Source organism: Atheta coriaria, unplaced genomic scaffold (assembly GCF_025399875.1).
Source record: "Atheta coriaria isolate IRGN ID8LTWV9N9 unplaced genomic scaffold, Caltech_Dcor_3.1 hic_scaffold_10_pilon, whole genome shotgun sequence".
NCBI classification, from domain to species: domain Eukaryota; kingdom Metazoa; phylum Arthropoda; class Insecta; order Coleoptera; family Staphylinidae; genus Dalotia; species Dalotia coriaria.
This window is the reverse complement of record NW_027045452.1, coordinates 2,689,219-2,716,103: the sequence shown is the minus strand read 5'-3', so window position 1 is coordinate 2,716,103 and position 26,885 is coordinate 2,689,219. Positions and strand designations below refer to the sequence as shown.

The 26,885-nt window shown below is 38.6% G+C and overlaps 1 protein-coding gene across 1 annotated transcript; it reads left to right on the top strand.

Moving 5' to 3' along the window:
• On the top strand, positions 1-21,610 carry LOC135801535 (uncharacterized). The gene is made up of 6 exons (XM_065315060.1): positions 1-369; positions 8,763-8,971; positions 11,412-11,550; positions 15,169-15,302; positions 17,469-17,667; positions 20,654-21,610. Exons 1-6 carry the CDS (start codon positions 318-320, stop codon positions 20,740-20,742), a joined length of 822 nt encoding a protein of 273 aa, XP_065171132.1. The 5' UTR covers positions 1-317; the 3' UTR covers positions 20,743-21,610.
• Positions 21,611-26,885: the final 5,275 nt, after the last annotated feature.

The window sequence follows — 26,885 nt, the reverse complement described above, 5'->3', positions numbered from 1 at the left end:
TGCTTTCATTCGTACGCGATACAGCGACGACGCCGGCACGAGCGTCGCGACGCGCATCTTCAACCGACCTACAACGCGTAATAATAACCATTTAAAAACTGTTCACCAAAAATCTTGAGAATACAAAACAATTGTGACTTATGGAAAAGTTATGAACAACAAACACTCCAGTGGTTCGTATGTATCGAATAGCGCTCAGTGACAGCTGAAAAGTGTAACCGTTTTTCGAATGTAGTCGCTAGTGACAAACTCTAGTTCGTTGTGACGAAGGCAACACACATCTACACTACGAGTGCCAAGCTGCAAACTTCAGAAAAATGAAAACTTTAAATCGACTACTTCTGCTTCTCTTCTCGACATTTCTTAGAGGTAAGAAACACAATATAACTTCCGATTCGTGTTCAATTTCTAACAATGGAAACTTAACAACACACTAACAACCCCACCGACTAGCATAACTTTAGTTTCGTTTTTTTGTTTTTGTTTTCGAAGCACTACGTCGTCATTGTAAAGCGATCTCACTGACAGCGCGTCGCAGTTTTGATGCTGGTTCTAAATATTTATTTTTAAGTGGTAACTGATAGCTTTCCTCGGCTGTCATCGTGCCATGTCTGTCCTCGTTGGTGTTGGTAGTACGACTTTCAACATCACGCACATAACCGCGGCTGTGTTCTGTTTTTACATTCCTTGTGTTCGGTCCAAGTGGGGATTTCGTTTTATGTTGTTTTACGTAAAATAAAACGTGGAGATTGCTTTTCTAGGTGTTCTCGGAAAAATTTTATGCTCGGTTTAGCTCGAGCTTGGATGTGAATGTAGCTTGCGTGCACGCGCAACAAATGAAGTGCATCGATGCAACACAAAACGCGTTTTTGACGTGATCCCAAAGGAACCGGCCGCGAACAGTTGAAGCGTCAGTTGAAATGTGTATATTTAGGAGATATTACCCAGCGATGCTAATGCGAAAGTGTATTCCCTCGACATTTGTCGCCTCGGAAAGCGTACATGTGCTTCAGATATAAATTACTTAGGAAACCCCTGATATGTTATTAAAATCCATGCTGTTGTTTTTCAATTATCATATAAACTTACTTCATTTGTGTTAAACATATTTGTGAAATTTTAATAGAACGTCATTAAAAGATAAGCAATTTTAAAAAATAATTTAAACTAATGGATGAACAATAAACAAAACAAAACTTACATGCATATTTGAGTAAACTTGGAAAGCACTCAGCCATAAACTTATGCAAAACCTGAAAACAAAAAAATCAGGATATAAATATGATAGATACATGTAATAAATTTATAATATTTTTTAAAAGCATGATTTTACAACTTTCAAATAATAAATGTTTACATCACAACGCGCATTTTCAATATTTAGTATAAATATAAGAAACAGGCCATTCGCTTATTTAAGCCCATAGTATTTAAAATATGAAAACGAGAGGTTTGCTTGAAGATGCATCGTGTTTCATCGCGTGGAGAAAACATCGCAATAACGAAACATAATTGCCGGTAACGAACACCTTGGCGTTTTACGAGGGTGCTTTAACGATGACAACCTGCAATATTTGAACGCGCCGATGATATACGCCCGTCTATGAAATGCGCCCGTAAATGCAAACCGTCGCATACAGATGCAAGATGCAAATAAATAGTGCCACGGTACTTAAAGTAACTCGTATATTAATTATGCACCAGTAATAATACTCAAAACATAATATATTACAGATATCAAGCTACTATTGGACATGGTATAAAATACAACCACAGCTTAGGCTTTGCTATCTCGGTCGTTACTTATTATTTATTATTTATTTTTTCAATTTTCTTTCTTATCCTCTAGTTTCCCACCGATATATCGAAGGTCTCGCCGGGGCCTGACTACACATGTAGCTCGATAATCTTGTTGTTTTATATGTTTTATTACATTGTACGCAGAGACGCAGGGGCAAACCGAACGACACTTTTCCCGTCAAGCTAAACATGTCCTTGTACGTGGTTGCCATTTTTTTTGCTCCTGTGTTCCCGACCAGCTTGTGACGCGCGTTTTTTTCTTCTTTATCATGAACGTAAAAAGAATACGAACGACACCATAAGAAGAATATCTGGGATACAAGCAAGAAAGTGCCACTGGTGGTGTCGGTGAGCATGTGGCGGGCATAGTCGGGATTCGACAGTAAAAAAATGAGTTCTGGGATCACGCGGGTGTAAAATTACGTACTCGATCCGCGTGCTCGCAGATTAAATCTTTATAACCTTCATAAATACCCACCACTTATATATCTAGGTCTTGGGTGGTGGTGTATGAGTGGACGACAAGAGAAAACCTAACAAGAAATGCCCTTTCCTTACACGGTCCTTCATATCCCACTTCACTGCGGTATTATCAACAGTAAACACTAACAGTATAAAGCGGAGTGAAGCGCGATTTATTTTCTTGATGCGGGACAAGTTCAGGCCGGGTAAGGACTTGTCGTACAATGTAATAAATTCGAACGTATGTGAAGCATTAAAGGGTAATAAATAATAATCGCTGACATTCCCGCGAGCCGTCACGTTTGCCGCGACGGACATTCGAACAACCCCCGACGACATTAAATATGCAAGGATATTTGCTGTTTATTAAAGTTCTCTTGTGATAATTCATACGCGCGCTACGTGACGCTACATAATATATTCGACAATGTCCACGGATACATTTTGGTATATACAGAGTGTTTTTATGGATGCCAATGTCGTTTTAATGAAAATACTCATTTGCATTAGTTGTGCGACCGTAAAAGCGAAAATGGAGCGGCCGATAAAAGCCGTGCTATAAAAAAACCAAAACGAAAACGCAAAACGGCAAAAAAAAACGCACGATTGGAAAAACTAGCAAAACTCTAGCCGTTGTAGACGGCGCGATGCTCGCCCCGCTTCCTGTTGGTACGCGCTTAATCCTATGCCTTGATAGAAGAACATAAATCGCGCGACTTCGATTCGGAATTTGCGCGGAAAGAGCGCGCGCGCTAGTCGACTTTATGACTTTTTCGATAAACGCTTCAGCCGCTTACTCGTCGCGCGCTCGCATTGGAATACTATCCAATACTCAGGATCCTTCCGAACCCGACAGTTTCCAAAACCTTATTGATCGTACATTTCAGCAGTACATACACTTTTTTCTGCACACTAAAGCAAACGGTGGATATGCTTGGAACGTCATTCTGCAAATTTTTCGGTGTCATCGTTTTGAAAATTCCGCCAAACCTAAAATTTCGACTACAAGTGAATGGTGCGGATTGAAACCGATTCTCAAATCTGACATTTTGTGAATCTGGTGCAATTGAATCCATGATGCGTGTGTGTACGTGCGAGAAGGAAAGCTTTCCGATAATACCACAATTAAAACTATTTCACGTCTGGGCGAACTTTAAATAGAAGCGCTCCACACTCGGTAACATGTCTTCGACTATCGCTCGGCGCAGAGCTTGCTTCGGAATTGGTTACCTTGCGATCATCCGCATGTGTGGAAACGAGTTTCAATCGCATTGAATGCAGAAGCAAAAGCTCAGCGCACAAAGCCCAAGTCAAGCGAAACAATTTCGAAATTTGAAGCGATTAACGACAGTTTGTTGCCTCGAGCGTCTCAATTCGAAAACAAATGTTAGTTTACTTATACTCAGAACTATCTTTGTGTATCTCGTAACAAATAGCAAGAAAACTTGTGCAAGTGTCACGTACAACTAGGACGTGGGCTAGGAAGATATTTTAATTGTTCGAATTTACATTCTTTCGACCCGAAAAGTCGACCAGAAACTTATAACTAATGGTAACTTACAAGCAAGCTAGTAAAGTAACTAAGCGTCACTTCAAGATGGCGCATAAAATTAGACTTTAAGGCGTTCATTAATTATCTTGCGACACGAGCTTAACTATTCTAATTTAAGTAAGAACTAGTTGATTTTATTGCCCGCTGGAAACTTTTTCGACATTTTTTTAATCAACCAAATGCCTTTTATTCCATTTGAAACATCTGTATCATATGAATTAACAAAATTGAACAAAAAAAAAACGAGGTATATCTGCCTTTTGTGTGAATCGCTATAAACCAACAAAATAGTAGACAATTGTATGGCAGTTTCAATTTTTAAACCGTCGTTTTAATACTTTTGTGTTGTATAACTTGCACAATGCATGCACGTGGTTTGTTTGTACTAATCCAATTAACCCAAGCGAAATTTTTCATCAACATCGACATTGCACCAGCAATTTGTTATGAAATAATTTTTAACTCACGTGCTCCGCCGTCCCAGTTTTTTGTTAATTAATTTACATCATCCGCTGCTGTTGCGTGGACGGGCAACACAATGTATTTATAGAATACTCGTACAATATTCAAATCGAAATTGTTGTTGGCTGATTTTTGGTAAAACTGATGATATTAATAATAAATCATGTTGGAGTGTAATTAATTTCCATAGAGTCATTGAGGTATTATGCTATGTATCGCGCGCGAACAACGCACAAAGAGTTTTCTAAAATAAAATTGTAAAAAATTAAACAAAAAATCTTTCGTAGAGAAATTACAATGATTGAATCATTATTGCATAAAATACCGCTATGTGGTCCGTGAAAACTACTTCCCATAAATTTAAATTGATGTTTAAAATATTTTTGTTGCACGAGTTAGTCAGTTAAATGCGACCACAAAATAAGAGCAATAAAAGCGGATTTATTCATGTTGGACAATTGCAATAACGCTAATAATCGACCGATAATGCTCGTAAAAGCGTAAATGTCGTTTCACCCATTGCACGCCACGTGACCCCCACGTATCAGATGCGGTAATGACTTCACGATAATAATTTCCCAATTTGTTTTGCTCGCTTTCACGATCGCATCATATTATTACAAATTCCATAAAATCCAAGTTATGTGCAATATTCCGACTAGTACCGGCTGCATTTACCCCAGAGCACAACGTATCAATAAAATATACAGAGTGTACACATAAAATTCAAAACAAAATTAATATGTAACTTGTTTTGAATAAAATTTATAAGTCTAACATTTTAAAATGCGTGAATGTAAAATTTATATTTTAACATGACAAAATATTCGCGTATCTCTTTTTGTTTTGGAAACACGTTCTTTGTGCTCAGTGGTTTTCCGTGCATGTATGATACATAACCCTACAGGCAATGATTTTGACAACGCTGGCAAGGTTTCTTCCTAGAGGAAACTTGAGATTAAAAAAAATACCACAAAATTATTAACTATAAAATATCACCGTGGGTAATCCAACATACATGTGTACCACACTCAAGATTTGCCACTTTGCAGCGCCTGGAGTATAAACAATAGTTCCAGGAGGAAGAAGAGGTTGTGGTGGCGGCGGAGGCTGTTAGGTAGTATGCGATAGATGGATGACTGCCGCATGCGGGCGACGACGCGTCCGTCCTCCCTTGAGCGCGCCCGATTGTTGCAGCACGCTGTGAGGGAAATGGGAAACGGGGTTAAACATATTCCGCCATTAAATTATCCTGTCAAGTCGAATGCATGAATTTAATTTGATTTCTATTAATTTACTACGCATCGCTGCGACAGCCGCTGTTGCCGCTGAAATGGAACAATATTTTGTTCATTTGACGCCGTGTTGACCCAAACTTCACTTGATGCGATGCGACATGTATTGATGTGTGAGTTTGTACTTCACTTTCAATTTTCCCGCACAAATGAAAAACGAAGCAAGTAAAACAAGCAAAAAAAAGTCCCTGCTGCAATTTGGCACCGGCCGGGGTCGAAAATTAATGACGCCCCTAAAATAACTCTCACAAATTTCGTTTTTTTTTCTTGCTACAAATTTGTCGGTTTCTTTCATTTCCCGCCGCGCCTAGATGCCCAGCGGTCTTGAAGGCGGAAATAAACTGCGACTTAAAGTCGCCTAAAAGGGGTAATTTTTAAGGGTTTTCCGGGCATTAAAAATATTTCCACGCAGGCCATTTTAATCGACCCTCACACAGTGTTGACCTTTTGCAAGCGTTACGCAAACTTTCCACTTCTTGGAAAATGTTTAACTCATCTGCGCTGCTGATTAAGGACGCAATAAGCAGTAACGACAAAAATTCGTGAAACGACGACATTTTCCACGGACATCCATCGACGAAAAGTAAAGTAAAGCAATGTAAACTTTTTGCTGTGATGAAAGCGGGTTGGGCGAATAATAAAAAAAAGCGCGCGAAGAGAAAAAAAGAGTGCGAGCGCTGAAAGCGGAAAGTTTTTTTGAGTTAGTGCCGTATATCTATGGATGAAATTGTTGCCCATCGCTGGGGATGAGTTGGATGTATAGAGATGTAAGTTCTTGGTCGTTTTGTGTTCGCTCGACGACCTTAAAACTCCGGATGGAAAGTTAAAGCTAAAAGCGTGCCGAGTGGGTAGCTAGGACGATGAGTTATTAAGAAATTATCGAGACCGGGGCCGAGTTTATATCTGGTTATTCGAGCGTTTCGCTTTTTTAAGTCCTCTTACGGAACCGACGAAGCTCGAGGACTAGCAGCCGGCACGCGGCGTTGTCGCCGGGAAAGATTCAGCTTTGAGCCGGATTAATTTTCCGCTTCTGATAAATCTTTCCTTTTTGGGCTCAACTTCAGCATCTTTCTAGACGAACGAGTTTCTATACTTGGACCGCAAAATCAATAAAATCAATACTTTAATCAAAATCAAAAATTGCTTTGATTCATAAAACAAAAAAAAATGAACAGATTCATCTCATTTCCGTATAACGTCGAAAGTTCACAGCAACAAAGAACGATACGCTAATGACGAAGAAAATTCAAATCATCGCCTTCCAGACACACTATTTATAATTTTATGCGCCTCCAGCGACTCGCGCTGCAAAACTTTTCACATTAAATTATATTCGGAAATTTTCTCGACGATCCATCACTGGTTCTTCTGGTGGTTTACGCGCAGCTCGCATAACATAAAATCTTTAACGCTTTAATTTCACGAGCACTGAGGCACACACATCAGGATTTGAGGAATTGTTCAAAAATCCAAGGAAAACATAAAAGTTGAGAATGTGCCGTGCCGCGGCACCCAACAATGTTGGCTTAGAAGGGTGCACGAAGCGGATTTTAAAGAGCGCCAAAAGGCTTTGCGTGAAAAATATAAACGTGAGTGTAGTTTCGCGCGACGAGACGTCTCGACGAGTAATCAAAATGCGATCGATCACACGCTGCTTGACAGCTTGCCAGATTTGGATTTCTCCCAAGGCTGCAAAAGTCTGCCACAACCCTCAAACTTGCCTGTGTGCATTCATTCAATGTTGCCAAATATAAGAAAAAAAATATTACAAAACTGTTACATTTAAAAAAATAAACATTTTTAAGTTGTGTAGAAGATTAATCGATGTTAACAAAACAATGATGATAAAATTGTTGTGCCTTTGTTTTTAGTGACACATTCTAACCCTCTTTCTTTTCTTCATGTATCTTGAACACAACCGACACAAAATTACAAACATGTGAAGGAAAAATCTAAACTTACAATGCGGAACTCTTCGCATAAGATTTCGTGCCGCTACGTGACGCAACGTGGCTAACGACACGTATTCCGGCACCCTCTACCTGCTGGTGATGCTTGTGGAGAATGGAAAGAGGTTACAAGTTCGCATTCCGCGCGACGCCGCTGTTTTTGTTCGGCCCGGCGACGAATGTTTCACCTCGTGAGCGCCCCGAGGTCCAGCGCGGCATAACAAAGCAACTACTTATCTCGTCCTTCGAGTCCTTCGACCCTATCGCCACGCGGCACGCCTACTCTGCCCATTGTTTATGTCGTATTCACCTTTTTTCTTGCAAACGTAGTGGCAATGCAAGGAAACAAACAGGAAGTTACTGATTGTTGTGAGTCATTCTACACATCTATAGGCAACCAACAGTGCAAAGTGTTACACAGCACTTTACTAGTCAGCTATTAAAATGTCTGTTTTTCTAGATTTTCTAAAAAAACATTTAACCGTTTTTGTTGAATAACAAAATACGAAACGTTCTGATTCCAACCGTTAACCGTTATCTACCATCTTTCTTTTTCTATCTGTGTGGGGAAAGTATAAATAGAAGGTCGGGAGTATTGTCTACATGCCGGCGCCATTTGGTGTGGAACGTTTCCTCTCGCCGCGCATACATTTGTTTACGCTGTGTCACTTCCGCAAAGCTCGCGTGCGCTATTCCGGTCTTAGTGCAGAATCAGAAAAAAATGCCGCACTTTTTTTTTGTAAGCCCAGAAAAACCTTTCGGCTTAAATTTAACATTTTGAAAACTTGTTTAACGGTATTTTTAATCATCGACACATAAAACTGCAAAAAGGTAACAAGTAACCGGATGTTACGTTTAATTGAAAAATATTTTTAAAAATTGCAACCCACGCGCCGTTTTTCATTCTCTCGTGCATTCAGTGCGCAGAGGCTTATTGTTTAACGTTTTTGTGGGTGCGTGCGTAACAAAAATTATCCGATACTGCGTTTCCCAATATTCCATTTTTTCTTTTGCTTGCTTTCAACGCAAGCCCCCAAAATTTGTTCCTATCTCGTTTTCTCATGCTTCTATTCTCTTGGTAATATTATGACTTTTGCTGCCTTTGACGTTTTTTTTTTCTTTTAGGCACGACCGCGCGTGCCTTTCCCGTCACCTTATTTTTATTTATGCTTTCATCGATGAGTGGCATTCAAGCGTGAAACGCGCAAAATTTCTATATTATAATGTACAATTTTGTTTCAGATGTTTATTGCTTAAAGAACGTCACGCTAACGATAGATCCCAAAGTGGTGAAACGACATCAACACTCGATACTGCGCTGCGAATACGACCTGGAAAACGCGCCATTATATTCGGTGAAGTGGTATCGAGGGAGGCACGAGTTCTACAGGTACACGCCAACAGATGTGCCACATATGAAAATTTTCCCTCTTGCCGGCATCACCGTGAATGTAAGCATATTTATATCATGTAATAATATAATATTAAAAATGTGTATATATTATTAATAATAATATATGCGCATGCTTTTCGTGTGTCTCTGTGAGATGGTGTATTAGGTAAACTAGGAATAATTAAGCACGCAATTCCCGTACGACGCTGAGATAATATGCATAAATAATTTCGGAGTTCATAAACCTCATGCAGCTCGATGGGGTAGGCTGGAGGCAGACATGCACGCGACATGCGAAGAAATGCGGTCGTTCTTCCTCGGCGACGCGTCGCCCAGGCAACGCAACATCGGATGAATGTTATCGAACATATCTTGTTCCGCATAAATAAGCATTACGTGCGCGCATATTTTACGTGTTCATCACCGAGGGTTTCACATTATGATATATGCGGCGTACAGTCGAGTGATATACTACTCTTGTTAAACGTATTAAATATGTCGAAAGCAGCATTATGTATAGCGAATTAAGTTCATGACATTTTACTGACGTGCAGCATCTCCATCGCTGGCTGGCGTACCTGCGTCATTATATATTCGATTTTTTATTGCGCCATTATCAAATGTAACGGCGGTGAATTTTCCGACAGCTCATTTCCCATTGCATATTGATTAGCTTATAACAGGAGCACCTTTTCAAAACATCATCGCATCATGCAAAGTTCGAACGTGTTTGATTACACGTGAAAATGTTTAAAGAGCAGGCGGAGCGTGACGCGGTAAATTGATTTTAAATACCTGGATGAGCAATATTTAATGGCTTGGACAATTTAATTAAAACCTAGTGTAACGCAGCCTGATCCGCATCTCGTTCGACAGAATGTATTGAGATTTTAATCAGGTTAATTTTTCGAAATTAATCAAGGCATTTATTGCATTCCATTAAAATTTTAATGTGAATAAAATTAAATTATATTAAATGTTCTTCAGCCAGAAGCACGGATAATATATTCACAATTCATGAAATCGAGTGAATTGTTGCAAACGCGTAAACTTTTGCGTACGCTCCGCACGTTCTAAATTCAGCCATTGCTGTATTATTTGCAACGTCTTAGTATTCACAGCATTTACGACACAGGACGCGTTGTTGGCTAATGTTTGTTGTTTTCCGTTTTCTCTCTATTTCCCTGTTTTGCCTATTACAACACGAGAGCGACTCCGCATCTTGTTAAAGTCGATGAGAGTTCACTTTAAAACAAGTTACACGCGGGTGTAAGTGGAAACGCGAACTACTTGTTCATAAACACAAACAAAACGCGTCGAAATACAATTATAAACGTCCTGTATAAATTTACAAGATTATTTCTTAGTTTTAGATACGCAGACTTAAGTAAAGTTTTCGAATAAGACAATTTAACATTAATTTATTTTCACAATTGAATTTAGCTACGAATGGTTTTTGTAATGTTTAGTTTTTGAATTTGGTGATGTATGGCTACTGCAGTGAAAACAATTGAAAGTTAAATTGCCTTTCGAGTCGCTTTTCTCGTTGTAGCACATGAAAATATTGAAAGCCATAGCATGGGCACAATTGTTTTGCCGCGAGCTCGGTTTTCCATAAATTCAGTGGCAGTTCGGCGGGAGGTGAATCCATGCGTGGTCCGCGTCGATTTCGATGCCATCGCAATTGAACCTTTTTACCTTTTTCGCATTGCACAGCGCACCAACGCGTTTGTCATGTCGAATAGTTTTTCCATAGCGGTTGAAAATTTTCAGCCGACAAACTTCTGTTGCGCTTTTTGTGAGTTTTCAATATTTTGTGCAAGTACTTGTTATTTATGCATAGTTATATATAAACAATGTTTTATTCATTAGTTTAATAATAAATATTTTTTACTATTTTTGTTACCAAGTGCGCAGAGTGTAAATACTTCTTCATTTGCGCTTCGCGTACTACTTCCGGTTTTGCAGACGTGCAGCATAGTCCGTCTGCCAGAATGAATTTTAGTTGCGAGTCGAATATAATTCGCCTTGGCAATTGGCGAAATATTTCACTTTAAATGTGCATCTCCATTTGCGCTCCTTCTGCGCATTTGCAGCGTCTTCCTGATATTTTAATATACAGCCACGTTACACCTCGAGCTCTCCTCCATGCAATCTTCGCGACCAATCCGCCGCAATTCAGGAAATTGCATTCGCAATATTGAAGTTGCTTTGTTACTTTTACAGCGTGAATATATATTTTATTGAATTGCGTAAATTTCTAACCTTACTTAGACGTTTTATATCAAATATATTTTGATTGTTTCTTTTCGATCGCAAACAAAAGTTTGCTCTGCAGTTGTGAATTGTTTATGAGTCGAAGTTACGAACTGCGAATCAATCGCTTGCCCATCGGGAACTAGTTCGTCGTGTAATTCGAAAGTTTGCGGAAACAGAATGTTCCGTTTTCGCCACAGCCATGGGCAGTATGTAACGCTCTTTTGTCCGGATTGTTTCAGCTACACAGTTCGAACAGTACGCAAGTGCTGCTGGAGAACATCGAGTTCAATCTGTCCGGAAACTTCAGTTGTGAGGTGACCACCGACACCGAGCCCATACTATCGACCGCCATGGACACGCAGGTCATGCTCGTTGTGCGTAAGTATAAAAATTATTTATGATTTTATTCTCTCAAAGTTTAGAGTAATTTAGCGGACCATTATCAGAGTTGGGAGTTGTGAGTTTGGTTCATTTTGAAAGTTGCTTCCCGACAGTTCGAGTGTGTGGCATCCGAATCAAATTTAACTTATTCTTAATTACTCATAATTCCACTCTCGTTGTTTGGACATATTCCCGCGGCCCTTGAGCGTAATTAACTTACATCCGCATTATGACCGTTTCCGGCCGGTGCAGATTGAACTGGCAGTGGTGCAAAACGCAAATTAACCGAAATTATTGTTCAACTCGAGGAAACTTTAACTTTACGCCGATGCATTTCGAAAGCCCCGACAATTGTTTGGTCGTCGTCGCGCGTCGTTAGAAGCTGTGTGGAAGTTGAAAGCCACATAGCAGCGATTCATGTCCACTTTTAGGAGCGCGCTCATCGCGGGTTATCGCGGGCGTTATAGTGCGGGCTGGATGCGAAAACAATAGACGCGCGCACGTGCATTAGATGAGCGGTTGAAAGGACGAGATAATTTCCTAGTTTCCACAGGTTTCTTTTGTCTCTTGTCTGTGCTGTAACGTACAGTTCGACACCGCACTCATTGAGGTTATGAAGCACAGAACTAAATTACGAATGAACGAAACTTTCAGCTAATTGAAAATTAACTCAATATTTTATTATGAAATTTATTTCAGTAACAAATTATTATTTTAAGCGCATTATTACACGTATTATTTACTTATTACAAAGTTTGTTCTTTGTGTTTTATTATACTTGCGCCTTCAGTGATGAAGTAATCCCACTTTTCTTAATATATCTTAATACCTTCCGTGCTTCCGTTTGCGTAGCATTTTATTATTTTCTCCACAAGAAGCGAAACAAAAAGCATTTCGCGACTTTATATTCATTTCATTTTTTACGTGCGCCCGAGCTTTTAATCCTTTTTAAAAATCAAGGTAATTTCAAGGCAGGGGTTGTTAAAGGCGAGGCATCACTCGCCAACATAACCGACGCCGCCGTCGCCGCCTCTTTGGCGTGTCGCACCCGCCAGCACAAAAGCTGTCTCCAGCAATAAATTACAAACATTAAATTCCGCTTTATCTGAATGTCGAGAGGGAGTTTTTCCCACGCCGCCCGCGCGCGGTAATGGCGCACGGCGTTTTTTTAGCTTTTATGTCGACGCGAAAGAAACAAAAAGTGTGCAACCCTTACGCTTCGTGTTTATTAAAGTGGAAGATTCGGGGCCGAGCACTTTGCTACAAGCGGAAAGAAACGCGACACCGTCGGATGATTGGAGTGTTGGATACGGAAAGACAAAAGCAAAAGAGGAGAAGCTGCGCCGCGGCGGTTTTATAATGCCGATGGTAAAAACTTCTTTATCTTTATCTTTTAATATTATGCCGGCGCGTCGAGACAAAATGAAAAGGTTTAATCTTAATTTAAGCACTGTGTCACAACCGCCTCGGTCTTTCTTCAGTATTTATGAGTTTATATCTTTGTATTTTGAACTCGGGAGATCCAAGTCACATAATAAAGTTTAATTTAATAATTAAATCATTAAAAATCAAATATTTTTCAAAAATTATTTACTAACTAGCTTTTACCCGCGGCTTCGCTCGCGAATATCAAAAATAATGAAGTTGCTTCCGTACGCGTCAGTAGTCACAGAAGAAATAACAATGAAGTAGAATGGCGGGAAGTTTAAAATGTCTGAAAGTATAGTCTATGGAAGTATAGTGTACAGCCTCCATAGTGTAGTCAATTGGATTTGATGTTGACGTAGCTGTCGGTAATACAGTGTGATAATACAGTGTGATGGTACTATAGTACTTAGGTTTGAGCTTCATTGCTGGAATGCTAGATGGCGTTAAAGTAGTCAAATAGCCAGATGAAGAGGTATTATTGGCTAAACAATTTCTTTATTTTATTTAAAAAATATATTTTTTTATTAAATAAAAAGTAGCCTATAACCATTCGGGAACCACTAAGAATATGTGTACAAATTTTCATGATGATCGGTTAAGTAGTTTTTGCGTAAAAGTGTAACAAACATCAAGACTTTCGCATTTATAATATTAGTAGGGATGTTGCCAGTTACAATAATATCTACTTACTAAGAACAAAATTAATCAAAATAAAAGCTTATGTTCGTGTTTGTAAGAGTAATTACTATTTTTATGCTTTGTATGAGTCATCTGCGAACAGAAAACAAAAGTGCTGCTTGCGTGACTCGAAATATATAAACACGTGTTACATAAATTACCAGATAATCAAATTAATTAGGGAAACACTACCAAATGATTGAATTTAATACGTGTGTATATTTTTAGCATTAATTGTTTATTTTATTTTGTTAATTTTAATTCGATGTAAGCAACGACTTTGATTTTCTTGATTCTTTCCTAATTGCTTCACTTAATTGCCGCCTGCTAAATTTATGCTTATCACCAACAATTAGCATTTTGTTCATCGTACCCTTCCCCACCCTCACCTTTTCTAACACCACTTCAAATCCTTTATAATCGCGCCCTTTATTCGTTCTCGATTTGTTGCTTCTTTTCTGTGCGTTGCAATAAGTGGAGATAGAGCCGAAATAAAAAATAAAATAAAATAGATTCCCAACTGTGCTGTCCTGGCTTCGGGGTTGTAGGGATGTGCCGAGTATAGCAGGACGGGGGCACATTAGATAGCGACCAGACTGCTCCACGGGGCAGTCAGTATAACAAATGTGCGCCAATGAGTGCTTAACCGTATTAAAAGCGGAAGAAGTGCTTCCACCGGCAGATAGCATGAGCGAGGTGTGAGTGGGGTGCGAAAGGGCGCGCGAAAGGGCGAAAGGAATGCCGACGAAATGGGCTTCGAATGGGTGCAATTATGGCTTTCTCATTTTCTACGTTTTTTTGCCTCTTTTTACTAGACCACCACTTGGCCGCCGGAGAATACTTGTTTATATTATTTTATACCGAGTGAAACACAAATAAAACTGCTTTTAAAGTTTTTATTTTGAACAAGACTTTCAAATTAATTATATGAGTTTATTGTGATTTTGAAAAAGTCTTTAAAAGTCGTTGATAACCATCGTAAAACAACCAGTAATACCACGCAATAAAAGCGTATAAAATCGTATAAATAAATAAATCCAGGAACAAATGGGCAAAGGCATTACAACTCGTGCTTCCGGAATGAGGCGCACCGATAAAAGTGGATTTCTATTGTTATTTCGCCGTGCGAATTCGGTTTGCGGATAGTCTCTTCCAATGTCTCGAGTTTTAAACCTGATATACTCGTGTCGTATTGAGTACACATTAGAGTGGCGAAGTGCATCCCGTGCGTTTTTTTTTCTTTCGTACTTTTGTGCTCATTTAAGCGCGTGCGCGTGCAGGAAATGCACGACAATAATGACTGCGCGACGTGTGCTACAATGCAATTGCTTCTCGCTATTAAAATTCAAGTGTTATTGGCACGTTCACAATGAGAATCAACTTGGCTACAGGTTGTCACTTAATGTGACTCTAAGTGATTTTTACACAACTTTAATAGTAGTAGTCAAATATAAACGTGCAGTAAAGAAAAGATGATTTGAGAAATGTGTTGATGTTTTCTCTTTGCAGAACTTCCCGATAATCCGCCGACGATAAGCGTCGGCCATGAACCGCTGGATATCGGCGACACGTTGCGCGCGAATTGTTCGTCGCCGCCATCACGCCCGCCCGCGATATTAAAATTCCTGCTGAACAACATAGCGGTAAGTAACTCGAAAGTCGGCCGTAACTTGTCGCTCCGATATTTAATTATTAAGCCATTTGTTTAATTAGTTTTTAGTTAATTAGGTTAATTGCGTGTCGGTTTTAAACGCGCCGCACCCTTTCCACATCCGCATGCTTAGCATATTGTCTCCGGCGTCGCCGCCGCCGCCGCTACCACTACACTCATCGGTGTTACCGCGAAAAGGACGAAAAGGACTAAGGCGAATATAATGTGGTGATGCGAAATGGCGTGTGCGCGGTGTAACTGCGGAGTGTTGATTGTCTCGTTAAAATTTTATTGGGTGATTTAAAAGCGCGATTTTTAGTGGCCTGTTGTTTGCGTCGCAATAGGAATTGTCGACAATACGCTGCCAACTTACAATAAGCAGACCTTGCGGAGGGCGTGGGCCATGAGCCATTAAAAAAATTAATGAATATTTAATACGTTCCTGAAAGCCGCTTAGAAAAGGTATTGTGTTGATTAAAGCAAGGGGAAAGCAAAAATATCCTAGGTTAATTAAAAATATTAATAGATTTATATATAATTAATTATTATTTAATTTATTATTGAAAGATCAGGAAAAATGCAATATTTTATGTAGAAAATTTAAAAATAAATAAATATAAACTACACCCCGTGACTAAAACCCGTGACTAAAGTACTTTATTCACTACCTTGGCTTGTCCGTGTTTAAAGTATCACTTTTTGTACCTCAAAACCAAACAAAAAACATATTTTTACTTCTAGGTCAAGAAAACCTCCCCAAAAGTTACCAGATCAACCTAAATTAACCTATAAATGATTAGTTGAATCGGTAATTCTATTAAACCAAAATGTCAAAGATGTCCACCCTTTAGTTGGCTGACACAAGTTAATAATTCATGATCCGTATGCAAATAAAACTATAAATCAATTATGCATTCAAATTCGAACGTGAAGGTTAGCTCTCTACGGATAAATAATTAACGATACGTTTGAATCTCTTGGATGCGACACGGGACATGCACCTCCTATCAATCCTATTTGCGAGTTTAAACTTTCAACCGCTTCTACTTTGAGCTGGTTTATGCATAACATTGACTGTCAGCCATGCGAAGCGAATGTATGTTAGAATGTACATGAAATATGTCAAGTTATTTTACCGTCAATATTACGGTATGATACTGGATAGCAATGATGGGTGGCAATAATTCATTAGTGGTCTCCTAGCCACAACCCCGATTTAGCTCAAAACTTTTGCTAGAAGAATCGCTGAACGCGCGCGCAGGTCGTAAAGTAATCCGTCGGATTAAGTTGCTTATTAATTAATTCATTTTAGTCAACACAGGTAGCCGCAATTATTAATTCTAATGCTGCGAGCGTGGTGCGGTCACGGTGAGGGTGGTGTATGGCGCGTGGTATGCTCGCCGCAACACACTCAAGGGTACAATAGCCAAGCACCCAAAGCGGCGATTATGCTATGCTACCGTCGGACAGATTTTACGACTTACCGCATTTCGAAACTGTGGATCTCGCTGGCACCTTTAACACACGATCTGAATGTATGCTCTGGAGCAGTCGGTCGTGGCGCGGATCGTGTTCCCGAGTGAAAATTGCACTTAAAAACTGATTTTACTCACACTCTTCATGTCACGGCGCTAAAGTGGTGAAGTGTCATAAAATTAAAACGTCGTAAAGTGACGATTATTCATATTATTCATCTTTTATTGAATAGGTTATGTCTCAGTAGCGCATGCGCACTAAACATAGATATGTGTTATGCAACCAAACATACACTTTACCACTTCCTATTTAAGTATATATTTTTTATCTAAAAATTTTCAAGGTTCTTGTAACTTTCTCTTTAGCATATTTTTGCTTTCTCATATTTCCCATATTTCAAACTCAGTTTGTAGGCCACGTAGACGTAGCGCCCTGGAGCACAATGGAAGCTAAGTATAGACGGTTAAACGGCTGCATAGGTACGCGTCGCATATTTCACGAACGCATCAATTTCCACCGCATGACTTTGATTGATCGAACTCGAAGCGAGCGCAGTAATGTGATACTATCAGCCAACCAAGGTTGTTACCTAAACGTCATAAACTTTGGTTACTGACATATATGCTTAATTTAACTCAAATTATGCAAAGCACTAAAATACTGAATAATTATTTCATTACAGGTGCATCGATCCGAGCCAATGACGAGACGAAAACAGAACGAGTACGAATGGAGTGACCTCATGCTGGAACTTCCCTTATCGTCGTATCACTTCAGTCAAGGTCGACTTATACTGAGTTGCGTTGCGCAAGTTACTGAGCTGTACACCGCCAATGCTACTTTAGAACTTGAGAGTGTAAGAGATCCCGTCCCAGAACGAGGTAATTTATTATAACCCAATTTTTGTTCTATTTTGTTGTAAAATGCTTTATATTAGAATGAAAACTAAAATTTTAGGTTAGATTTAACGCTGGCGTTGAACACATGTGTGTCGTTATTTGTATGGTGCTCCAACAGTTCCGAGTCACATTTTCCCAACACTGTAAAAGATAAATAGCTGGCAGCACGTTGAATTTATTATTTTCTTGTAATCGTGTGCGGATTACGAGCGGCCATATTTGTTCCCCCTGCAGATGGCGCCACATGTCTACGTGAGAATTATTTATATTACATATATGACACACACCAAACCAAAACATTGAATACAAAATAAAACCAAAATAGTTAAAACACATTGTATAAATAATGTGTCTTAGTATAAATTCGGTTTTTTTTATTAAACGAAAGATATTTGTGAAAGGCAAGGCGTCGATGACGATGACAGCAGCGGTACGCAGATTTTCCAATAAACTTTGATGAATTGGATATTTCCAAGTGCGAACGTTTTCAACAAAATTTAATAAAAGTATTTTGAGCGCGCGCCGGGAGACGGGCTGACGAGGAACGAAAATTGTCAGTTAAAAGTTTGTTTGTTATTCGGCGCGCAGCGTGAGTGGAGGCGCCGGGCGTCCAATAATCTAATGTTGACGGAATTGTCGCGTGCGAATATAAATATCCCATAATTTGTAAGCAGAGATTTAAATTTATTGCAGAACTTGTGTGCGCGCGTATAAAAATATTTCGCTTGAAAGCAACAACAAAAAAAAAGTTATTCATACATTATTCAGTTTTGATTAAAATTTGTTTCCGCTTCTGTTTACACATTGTATAGCCATCGTTAAACTAATTAAACCCGCACCTAGGTTATTAACATAGTTTTGTTGTCATTTTGCGTGTCGGTTGACTCCATCCCTTCTGCGTCATCCTGGCAATACCAAGGAAAAACACATTTGAATAATGTACGGATTAATAATACGTGTGTAAGTTTTAAAACCCCACTAGGTTTTTATGGTGTGCATGTGGTAATACCAAGCAGTTGTTTATTTCATGGATTTCATTCTTACGCACACGCCTACATCATTTTTATCTTGATCTGCATAAATATGAAACATACAGTGTGTTAGAATGCGTTAGAGGCAGGTAATAGTAAAGGGAGTGTTAACTGCATACAACGTACGTTGTACTTAGTTGTGCAAACATACTTCTGGTTTCCGGCGCGTATTATATACGTGTAGCGTTAGGAAGGACATCCTAGGATGACGGAAGGATGTGCTCACGTCGCCAACGCCCAGTGCTCACACGCACACGTAATGCGGGCGTTTACATTGCAAACACGCGATGACTAGTGAGTTAGAAAGTTCATTACATTATCTCCACAACTGGTGCATATGTGGTTAAACGATGCACATTAATATTATCCTGTTGTGTTGTGAATTTTAAGTATAATAAGATATTTAACTAGATATTTCTAATAACGTCAATATAATCCATTCGAAGTTGTTGTGATCGGCGGCTTTAATTACAAATTATTAATAATGATAGGCCGAAGCATGCATAATTAATGTGGCCGAATGCGTAGTAAACCAACTGGACAATCTGCATGCGCCGTTGACTTGAATGTAGATTACACTGTAACTGAACACGCCCGAACTAAGCAGACCACCAACATGGCGAACGCCTCTTTAGTGAATGTGCAGATAATTTGCATTAAGCATTTGTACCAACAAACACCTTAATTGCGGACGAACTAATGCGACAATCCATACGCACGTATTAATCCAATTAATTTTGATCAGCGGGGTTTTTACATTTGCATATCATTTGCGTGTGCGTGTGTGTAATTTATTGGTAGCTATCATTTGTACACGTCGTGTATCATGTTTAATTTGTCACTTGGCTGGCGTGTTCAGCGCGCACGTAACGACACCGTACATTACATTTTAATTGTCGACGCTAAAAAGACGTACGACGTCAACGCTCGTCGTTGGTATAAGGATCGAAAACTCGTGCGCCGTTTTGTACCCGGGTCACGCTTTCACATCGACGACATCCACCAGATTTGCCCGGTGTTTCCGGGCAAGATGTGCACGGAACAAATCTAAACTAGTGCCGGTTTTTTTAATCTTTTGTGGTGGAAAGTAATGAGGCAAATAAATATTACTCACCAAAAATAACATTTGTATTTGCATATATAGCTAGAGTTAGAAAATGCTTAGTAAAGCACATTTCGTTGGATTGTGCACACAACAAACGCGTCTCGATACATCAAACCCTCCGAAATGCATGCGAATCTCACGGTCGATTGACTCGGAGCGAAATCGCACAATTCGACGATTTCGAGTTGAAACACACGCCGAACCGATATTTGCAAATCCGACGGGTGTGCTTCTAGGCGAGTGGCTAAAACTGACTCGTGCGTTTGATACGAATGCAAACAAAATAACTAATATTTTATCTAAAATAATTTTAATTGCACACGCACATTTAATCTGGCATCATTGACGTCATGTTATAGATCAACAAAGGAAACGCGTTATGTGTGTTTGCAAACTCGGTAGTCGCATGTAACACATATAACCAAATTTAGCTCTATTGATTTTCCAGTTTGAATGCTTGCAAGTCGTTGAAAATGACACGTATTAATATATTACGATGTCCCTTTGATGCATCATAACGATCCGGTTTGGTGGAAAATGAACGGTATTAGTATTAGTTATTTGAGGGAAGCTTAAGGCAAATCAATTCAATTGAATCTATTTAAGTACAATTAAAAATTTTGAAAATTTCGGAATTTTCATTCTCCTGATACTTCAAAAATAGTCATTTATGTCTACATCGGTTTATGGCCAGTTTTAATTAATTTAGTTGTCGTATAATCCGTTATTAGTCTCTTTTAATTTATAAAATAATTAATTTTCATCGTGTAGCTTCATGCGGAAATTAAAATTTATTCGAAATAATTAAATCGATATTCTCTGTCTGTTTCAGTGAGCGCCGTCAACTCGGTGAGCAGCCGTTCCAGCTACGTTATAGCGCAATTAATCATTTTTCATTTATTGAACTTGATTAGCAACTGAACAAAACATTCGAAATATAAATATATTTTTCATTGATATTTTCAATGTTACCCGCCTCTTCAACATCCACCTACACATATGACCCAAATTCTCTTTTTTCACACTAATGAACACGAAAATTTTTAAAAAGAAAATGAATCTAAATGTGCGTTATATGAAAACGTTCAATAAATCACGGCATGCAATCAATTTTTCACATTTTATATTATGTTTTGAAGTACGCGTAGGTTTTTATTTCAATTCATAAAATTGAATAACATATACATTCATGTTAAAATACCACTTGACTGGTATTTTGTTGTTAATAATAAATAATTGTATTTTATTTTCATTATAAATTAATAATACAATTTAAGTTAGAGATGTAATTAATTAAAACAACAACGCGAAAAACACGCGCATTCCTTTCCTAAATTTTAATTTTATGAAATTTCGTCGAATATTTTAATTTTATCCTTGTTTCAGTACTATTTAAAAATTGCATGTTTTGTAAAAAAAAACTGCAAGACACTATTAATAACATATAAATGTTAGAGATGTTTGTACAGAGTGTTACCAGTGTGTCTAAAACGTATAATAACATAAAGTAATTGGTAACATTGTGTATGATTTACAAAGAAGTAACAATGTTCAACGTTATTAACTATTAACTATTTATATTTTAAGAAATGTAAAAGTAAAGCACTACATGCGTAAATACTGATACAACAGAGTCAAGAGAATGAAGAACAATCCTTGAAGTATATATTATTATGTAAAAATAATATCTAGACAAAAGCGAGCTAAGAAAATTATGTAATGTAATATACAGAAAATGTTAACTGTGATAATAATAATAATTTATAATAATTATACTTATTAATTGATATATGTGAGTTTTATTTCTCCCTTGAAAGTAGTTCATACTTTTTATTACTGAATTTTTTTTGTAATAAAAAATTGAAATAAATTGGAGAATCTTCTACACTTAAGGTGAGTAGGTAAATACAACAGTTTTAAGAAAATATCAGGTCTTCAACTTGGTCTTCAGGTCTTCAAAAATGATAAAATTTAAGATTTTAAGCGTTTTTTGCACTTATTCGATCAAAATATCAGTTTTTAACTGTAGTTACTGTGTTAATTATTTAATTGCTAAATATTTCTTAATTTTTGAATGTGCACATTGTAAAAATTAAGAAACCAAAGCGTGCTTCCTGCTAACATTTTAAATTTAAAAAATTTGAGCAATTCTCTCCGCGTATTTTTCTATTCTCAAGGGTAGTAGGGGAAGGTAGCATAATTTGGACCAGCGCCTAAGTTGGACCACCACGATATCCGCGGACTGTTGAAGTTTATGCAAAAATTGACTGGCCCCTTGTTTTACTCGTATTTATAAACAATTAATGCAACTATTTGGGTTAAAACTTGCCGCGTGCTTTCGTCGTGACAACAACTTCGTGTATTATTGATTATCAAATCTATTATAACGACGTAAGTGCAAGAGCTGTCAAGCCGTTAAAACGTTAGTTTTACCGATTATTATTTTATCATCAGAAAGCTTCTTTATTTATCTATAATTTATAGTATTAATTTTGAGAGGTTATGTTATATTAAGATTGTCGTTGATCATTAAATAAAAATTCTTCAAGTTGCCGAAGTTGGGGGCTGTCCATTAATCACGTGATCTTTTTTTTTCATTTTTTGGACCCCCCCTCCCCCTTGGTGATACGTCGTGAGGTTTAAGATTACCCCCACCCCCCACCCCCATCATCACGTGTATTTTAATCCCAACAACAACACGCCGCTTTTCTCTTTAGAAATCGTGCGTTTGACGAAAAAATAAATACACGTGATATCTTACTCCACTCCCCCTCCCCCTGGTGATTTTTCGTGATTTTTAACAAACCCCCCCCTTCATGACTCACGTGATTAATGGACAATCCCTTGGACCGAAGACAGGCACCGGGGTTTTAACAGGGAAAACGTATATCATTTTTTCGACCTCCTAGAAAAGCTTGTGGACGAGCACAAATCTTCGAAATGATCCACTGTATAAAATGCCGCACTTTGGTTTATACAAAATGTGCTTGTGTTACTGCCAAAACTAAAATTGACTATTGTGTCAATTGCCGTTAAAAAAGCATGGTCCAATTTAGGAAACCGGTTTCTTAATTTGGACCAAAAACACAATTTTTTTAAAATGAAATTTGAGGGGTATAAATATAATTTTTACTTAAACCAAAAATATCATTTTGTTGGTAAGCCTTGTGAGTTACTTTTCCGCTACTTAATTTTTATTGACAGTTTATATGTGGCTCTATAAATCAAAAAATATAAAAATGGTCCAAATATGGCTACTTTCCCCTATCAATATTAGATCATAAGAGAGTTCCAAATAATAACTGTCAAAGAATGCTTTGCTATAAACTGAAGAAATAACGTGAATTTAAGGTCCTTGTAGCCCAAAACTAATAAAGTTGTACCCTGCAAGAAATAATGCAATTTTTCCCAATTATCCTCAGTAATTAATTAAAATAATTTTCAAATATTTATTAAAATATGTTCATAGCGTACCGTTTAGCATATAGTGCAACATATTAATTAAATTTGTAACTACTAAAATTATAACCTTGTTTAGCCATTATGCAGCCATAGGGCTCAACAAGGTGTTCCATGCTCGCACCAGCTCAACGAGTGTTTCATTACTTTTACGACAATTATTATCATAATGAAAAGCCCGTCTGCGTTTACATCCTAACGCCTAGCGCAAAACGCTTCTTTGCTCAACGACTCCGTTGACGTCGTCTTCAGCTCAGAACTCCACGAACTCACTCAGCTTTTTCCACGCGAACAACCCAAAGCGTCCCTCTATCCTGTGTGCAATCTCACATCACGGCATTCTTTGCTTGCATACGATGTTTTCTTTCTCTTCTCTTTGAGTAAAATGTGTTTGCGCTCGGTGCGCTTGCACTTTTGCACTTTTGCACCACTCGCAAATTGCTCGAGCGCAACTTGAGCGTTTAAAACGTCGCACTCAAAACGCGACCGTCGCAAACGGCAATTTGGTTCATTAACCAACTAATTATACTTTTAAATGGACTTTCAAACGCAGCCACTCCAACAACGCGCGCGGCATTCGAGTGTCACAATATCCGGCGCATGTTGTGCACATTACGCAATGTGCAACAGCGGCAGCTTAGTGTGTAAAATATTTGCGCAACTTATAATTGACTTTCGGCAATGTTTACGGGAATTTACGAGCGCGTCAATTAAAAACTATAATGTTATAATGTTATATTCACACTAAATTTCGCTAAAATCAAATTTTCACTCACATCTGAAATGAATTATGTTCTATAATTCGAGCAATTTTATGTGCGGTTGCCCAACCAGTATTAAACTTGTAAATTTAGGCAAAATGGTCAATATATTTCAATATAACACGCATACCTGATGTACAATAATCTACTTGCAAGCAGTTCTCATCCTACATGATGTCGGAAGCCGTCTGTTCATATCCATACATCGCCGCTGATACCGAGATGAAATTGTAGTCGTGACTACGACATCCCAGCAACACGGTCTCAACTGGTTGAGCGTTCCGCTTATCCGTGTTTACCACATCGGGATGTCCAAGCTGAGAGCCCCTCTAGATGCTGGGCTCAAGCGGCCGCTTCGGACATAATTCAGCATTACACTGTCTGTTTCAGCATGCTTTGCTCTGCGTGCAAATCGTGACTATAAATATTATCGTCTGCAAGTCCTCCGCACTTTGCTGAATTCGCTAACTTTTCGGCGTTACATTGACATGTAAACATTGTAATGCCAAGAGATTTACTAACAATGCATCAAAAACACACGTAATTCCATAATTCAGGTAAAATTTATAATGTCTTCTGTTTTTGTTTATGTTTTTTTTTTGTAGCAGATAACACACTGTATTCGTAATTCCGGTGTGTGATTCACACCGTGGTGTAGCATTTTGGTCGGCTCGACTCGAGAGGACAAAAAAAGCGACAGCTCAATGACAAATCGTCACGCGCGGATAAAATTGTCAGTCGGATTGAATGAAGAAAACGAAAATGATTGAAAACTTTGCGTCGAGCCTGCGCTAACGTCGCAAACGGCTCCAGTAAATGGGATTTATTCGCGTTATTTGCGTTAGATTTATGATCCGACCACACATGACTTGATATACGTTTAGTTCTTCGCAGAGATAAAAAATAAAATTTACAAATTTTCATAACGCTTGAAATTTAATCAAAAAAATACACAAATATTTTGACGGAGAAAAAATGGCAACGCTTTTTTCTCATTTGATAGTCGCTGAAAATGTGCGTCAAGCGTGATTAATCCGAAATCTAAAGCGTATCAACTGCGCTGCCTCAGGTGTGCAGCTTCCGGAAAATGCGTCCGATGTTTTCCATCATTGCTTCCTTGGCTACACTGCGTCCCAAGTAAAGCGAGTGAGAGACATGAACGTCCTGCAAACGTCATGACCTTTCGCCGGCTTTGGTATCTCGCCGGCTTTGAGCTCCCCTTCGCATTTTCTAAATGAACAGTTGAATTAACCGCGTAATCAAGTAAAATTATACCGTTTCGCATCGCAAACATTCTCACACCGAAAAAAACTCAATAAATTTCGCAGCAATTTAACTGTTAATTAACTAAATTTGCGTTTAATACGTTTATATCACTTTTGTAAACTTTCTTTAATCTTATAATACAAATTTTTTAAAGTAAATTTAAACTTTTGATACTTTTGAAATGTAAGCTGATCAAATCACCATTTAACACGTCGTGTGTCGGTAAATTTGGCAAAATCAAGCTGTGTCTGGTTGGTTGCAGTCATTTCTGGCGTTGTTGGGCGCCATGTTCGTTTTACTGTTAATACATCCCGAACGAACATGGCGGCGCGATGCGCGTCAGAAGCTCTTCGCCTGATTAATGAATACGCCGGCAGTGCGCCAGCAGCAGCACCCCGAACGAAACTCAATGCTCGCTGATAAGTTAACATTAACATCGGCTCTGCCAGCAAGCCAACCGCCCCGTCAGCGCCGGGGCAAAAACTGATGATTAGCGGCGCGCAGTAATTAGCAAAAAGCAAAAAGCGCTTTTCAAAACGTACGTGCGTACACTTAGCGCATAGATATTTGCAAACTCAGTTTTAGTTTCTCCACAAAACCTTCTTAAAACATCGAAAACCTAGCATAATATCCAATTAATATTGTTAACGTATTTTTACAATTTTTTTAGCCTGTTGTTGATCCAAACATTTCCAAAAATTTTGATGCTTTTGATAATATGCATGCGATTTGAATAACGTTCGAGGCAGGAAGCAGGACGAACAGGACTCGATGGTTTCGGTGGCGGCGAGACAAAAAAAATCGCCTCATTCGGCCGGCTGTTTTACTTTGATTTGCATATACAGTGGCCCCGTGTGCGCGCGGGTATAAACGCAAATAAACCGCCCAGTTTTCGTCCACACAGCCGCGACGCGCCCTGGGGGAACCTCTTGATGCTGAAACTCTCTGTGATGTTGCTGCCACCAGGCGCGCCCATATACACAAATGTACCGGGGTCCAATAAACGTTATACCATCGCCACACAATTGCCGAATACACTGATACACTTTCAATATACACATACAATGCGTTCACACATTATATCACCAAAATAATTATTTTAAACAAAAAATATTCACAAAATTTAATTAAAAATAGTTATACATCGATTTGCGTATTTTGGAAGGTTGTTTTTTGATAACGCACTGTATGTGATGCTCACGCATAGAAATCTGTTGGTGGTGTTAATGAAATTGCAAATCTGGTGTGTCGAAATTGACCATACTGGCATAAGGTCCATATGGCCATACCAACGCAACGTATCTCCTGTGCCGAAAGGCGATTTCGATTCCGCAGGATGGTACGACGACGCCCCTGCATTCAAATGAGCATAAAAGACCTACTTTTGAACGCCGATTGTGGCAAATTCACCTTCTCGCGATTTTTTTCACGTTTTCACATTCCCAGCTTTTTATTTTTCGAGCTGTGGGAACAAAAACAGAAAACGCCGGAATAATGATGAGTGTGTATCATTTTTCAATTTGCCACCCCTCGCCAAAAAGCACCACAAAACACACACAACATATTTTTGGTTCATAC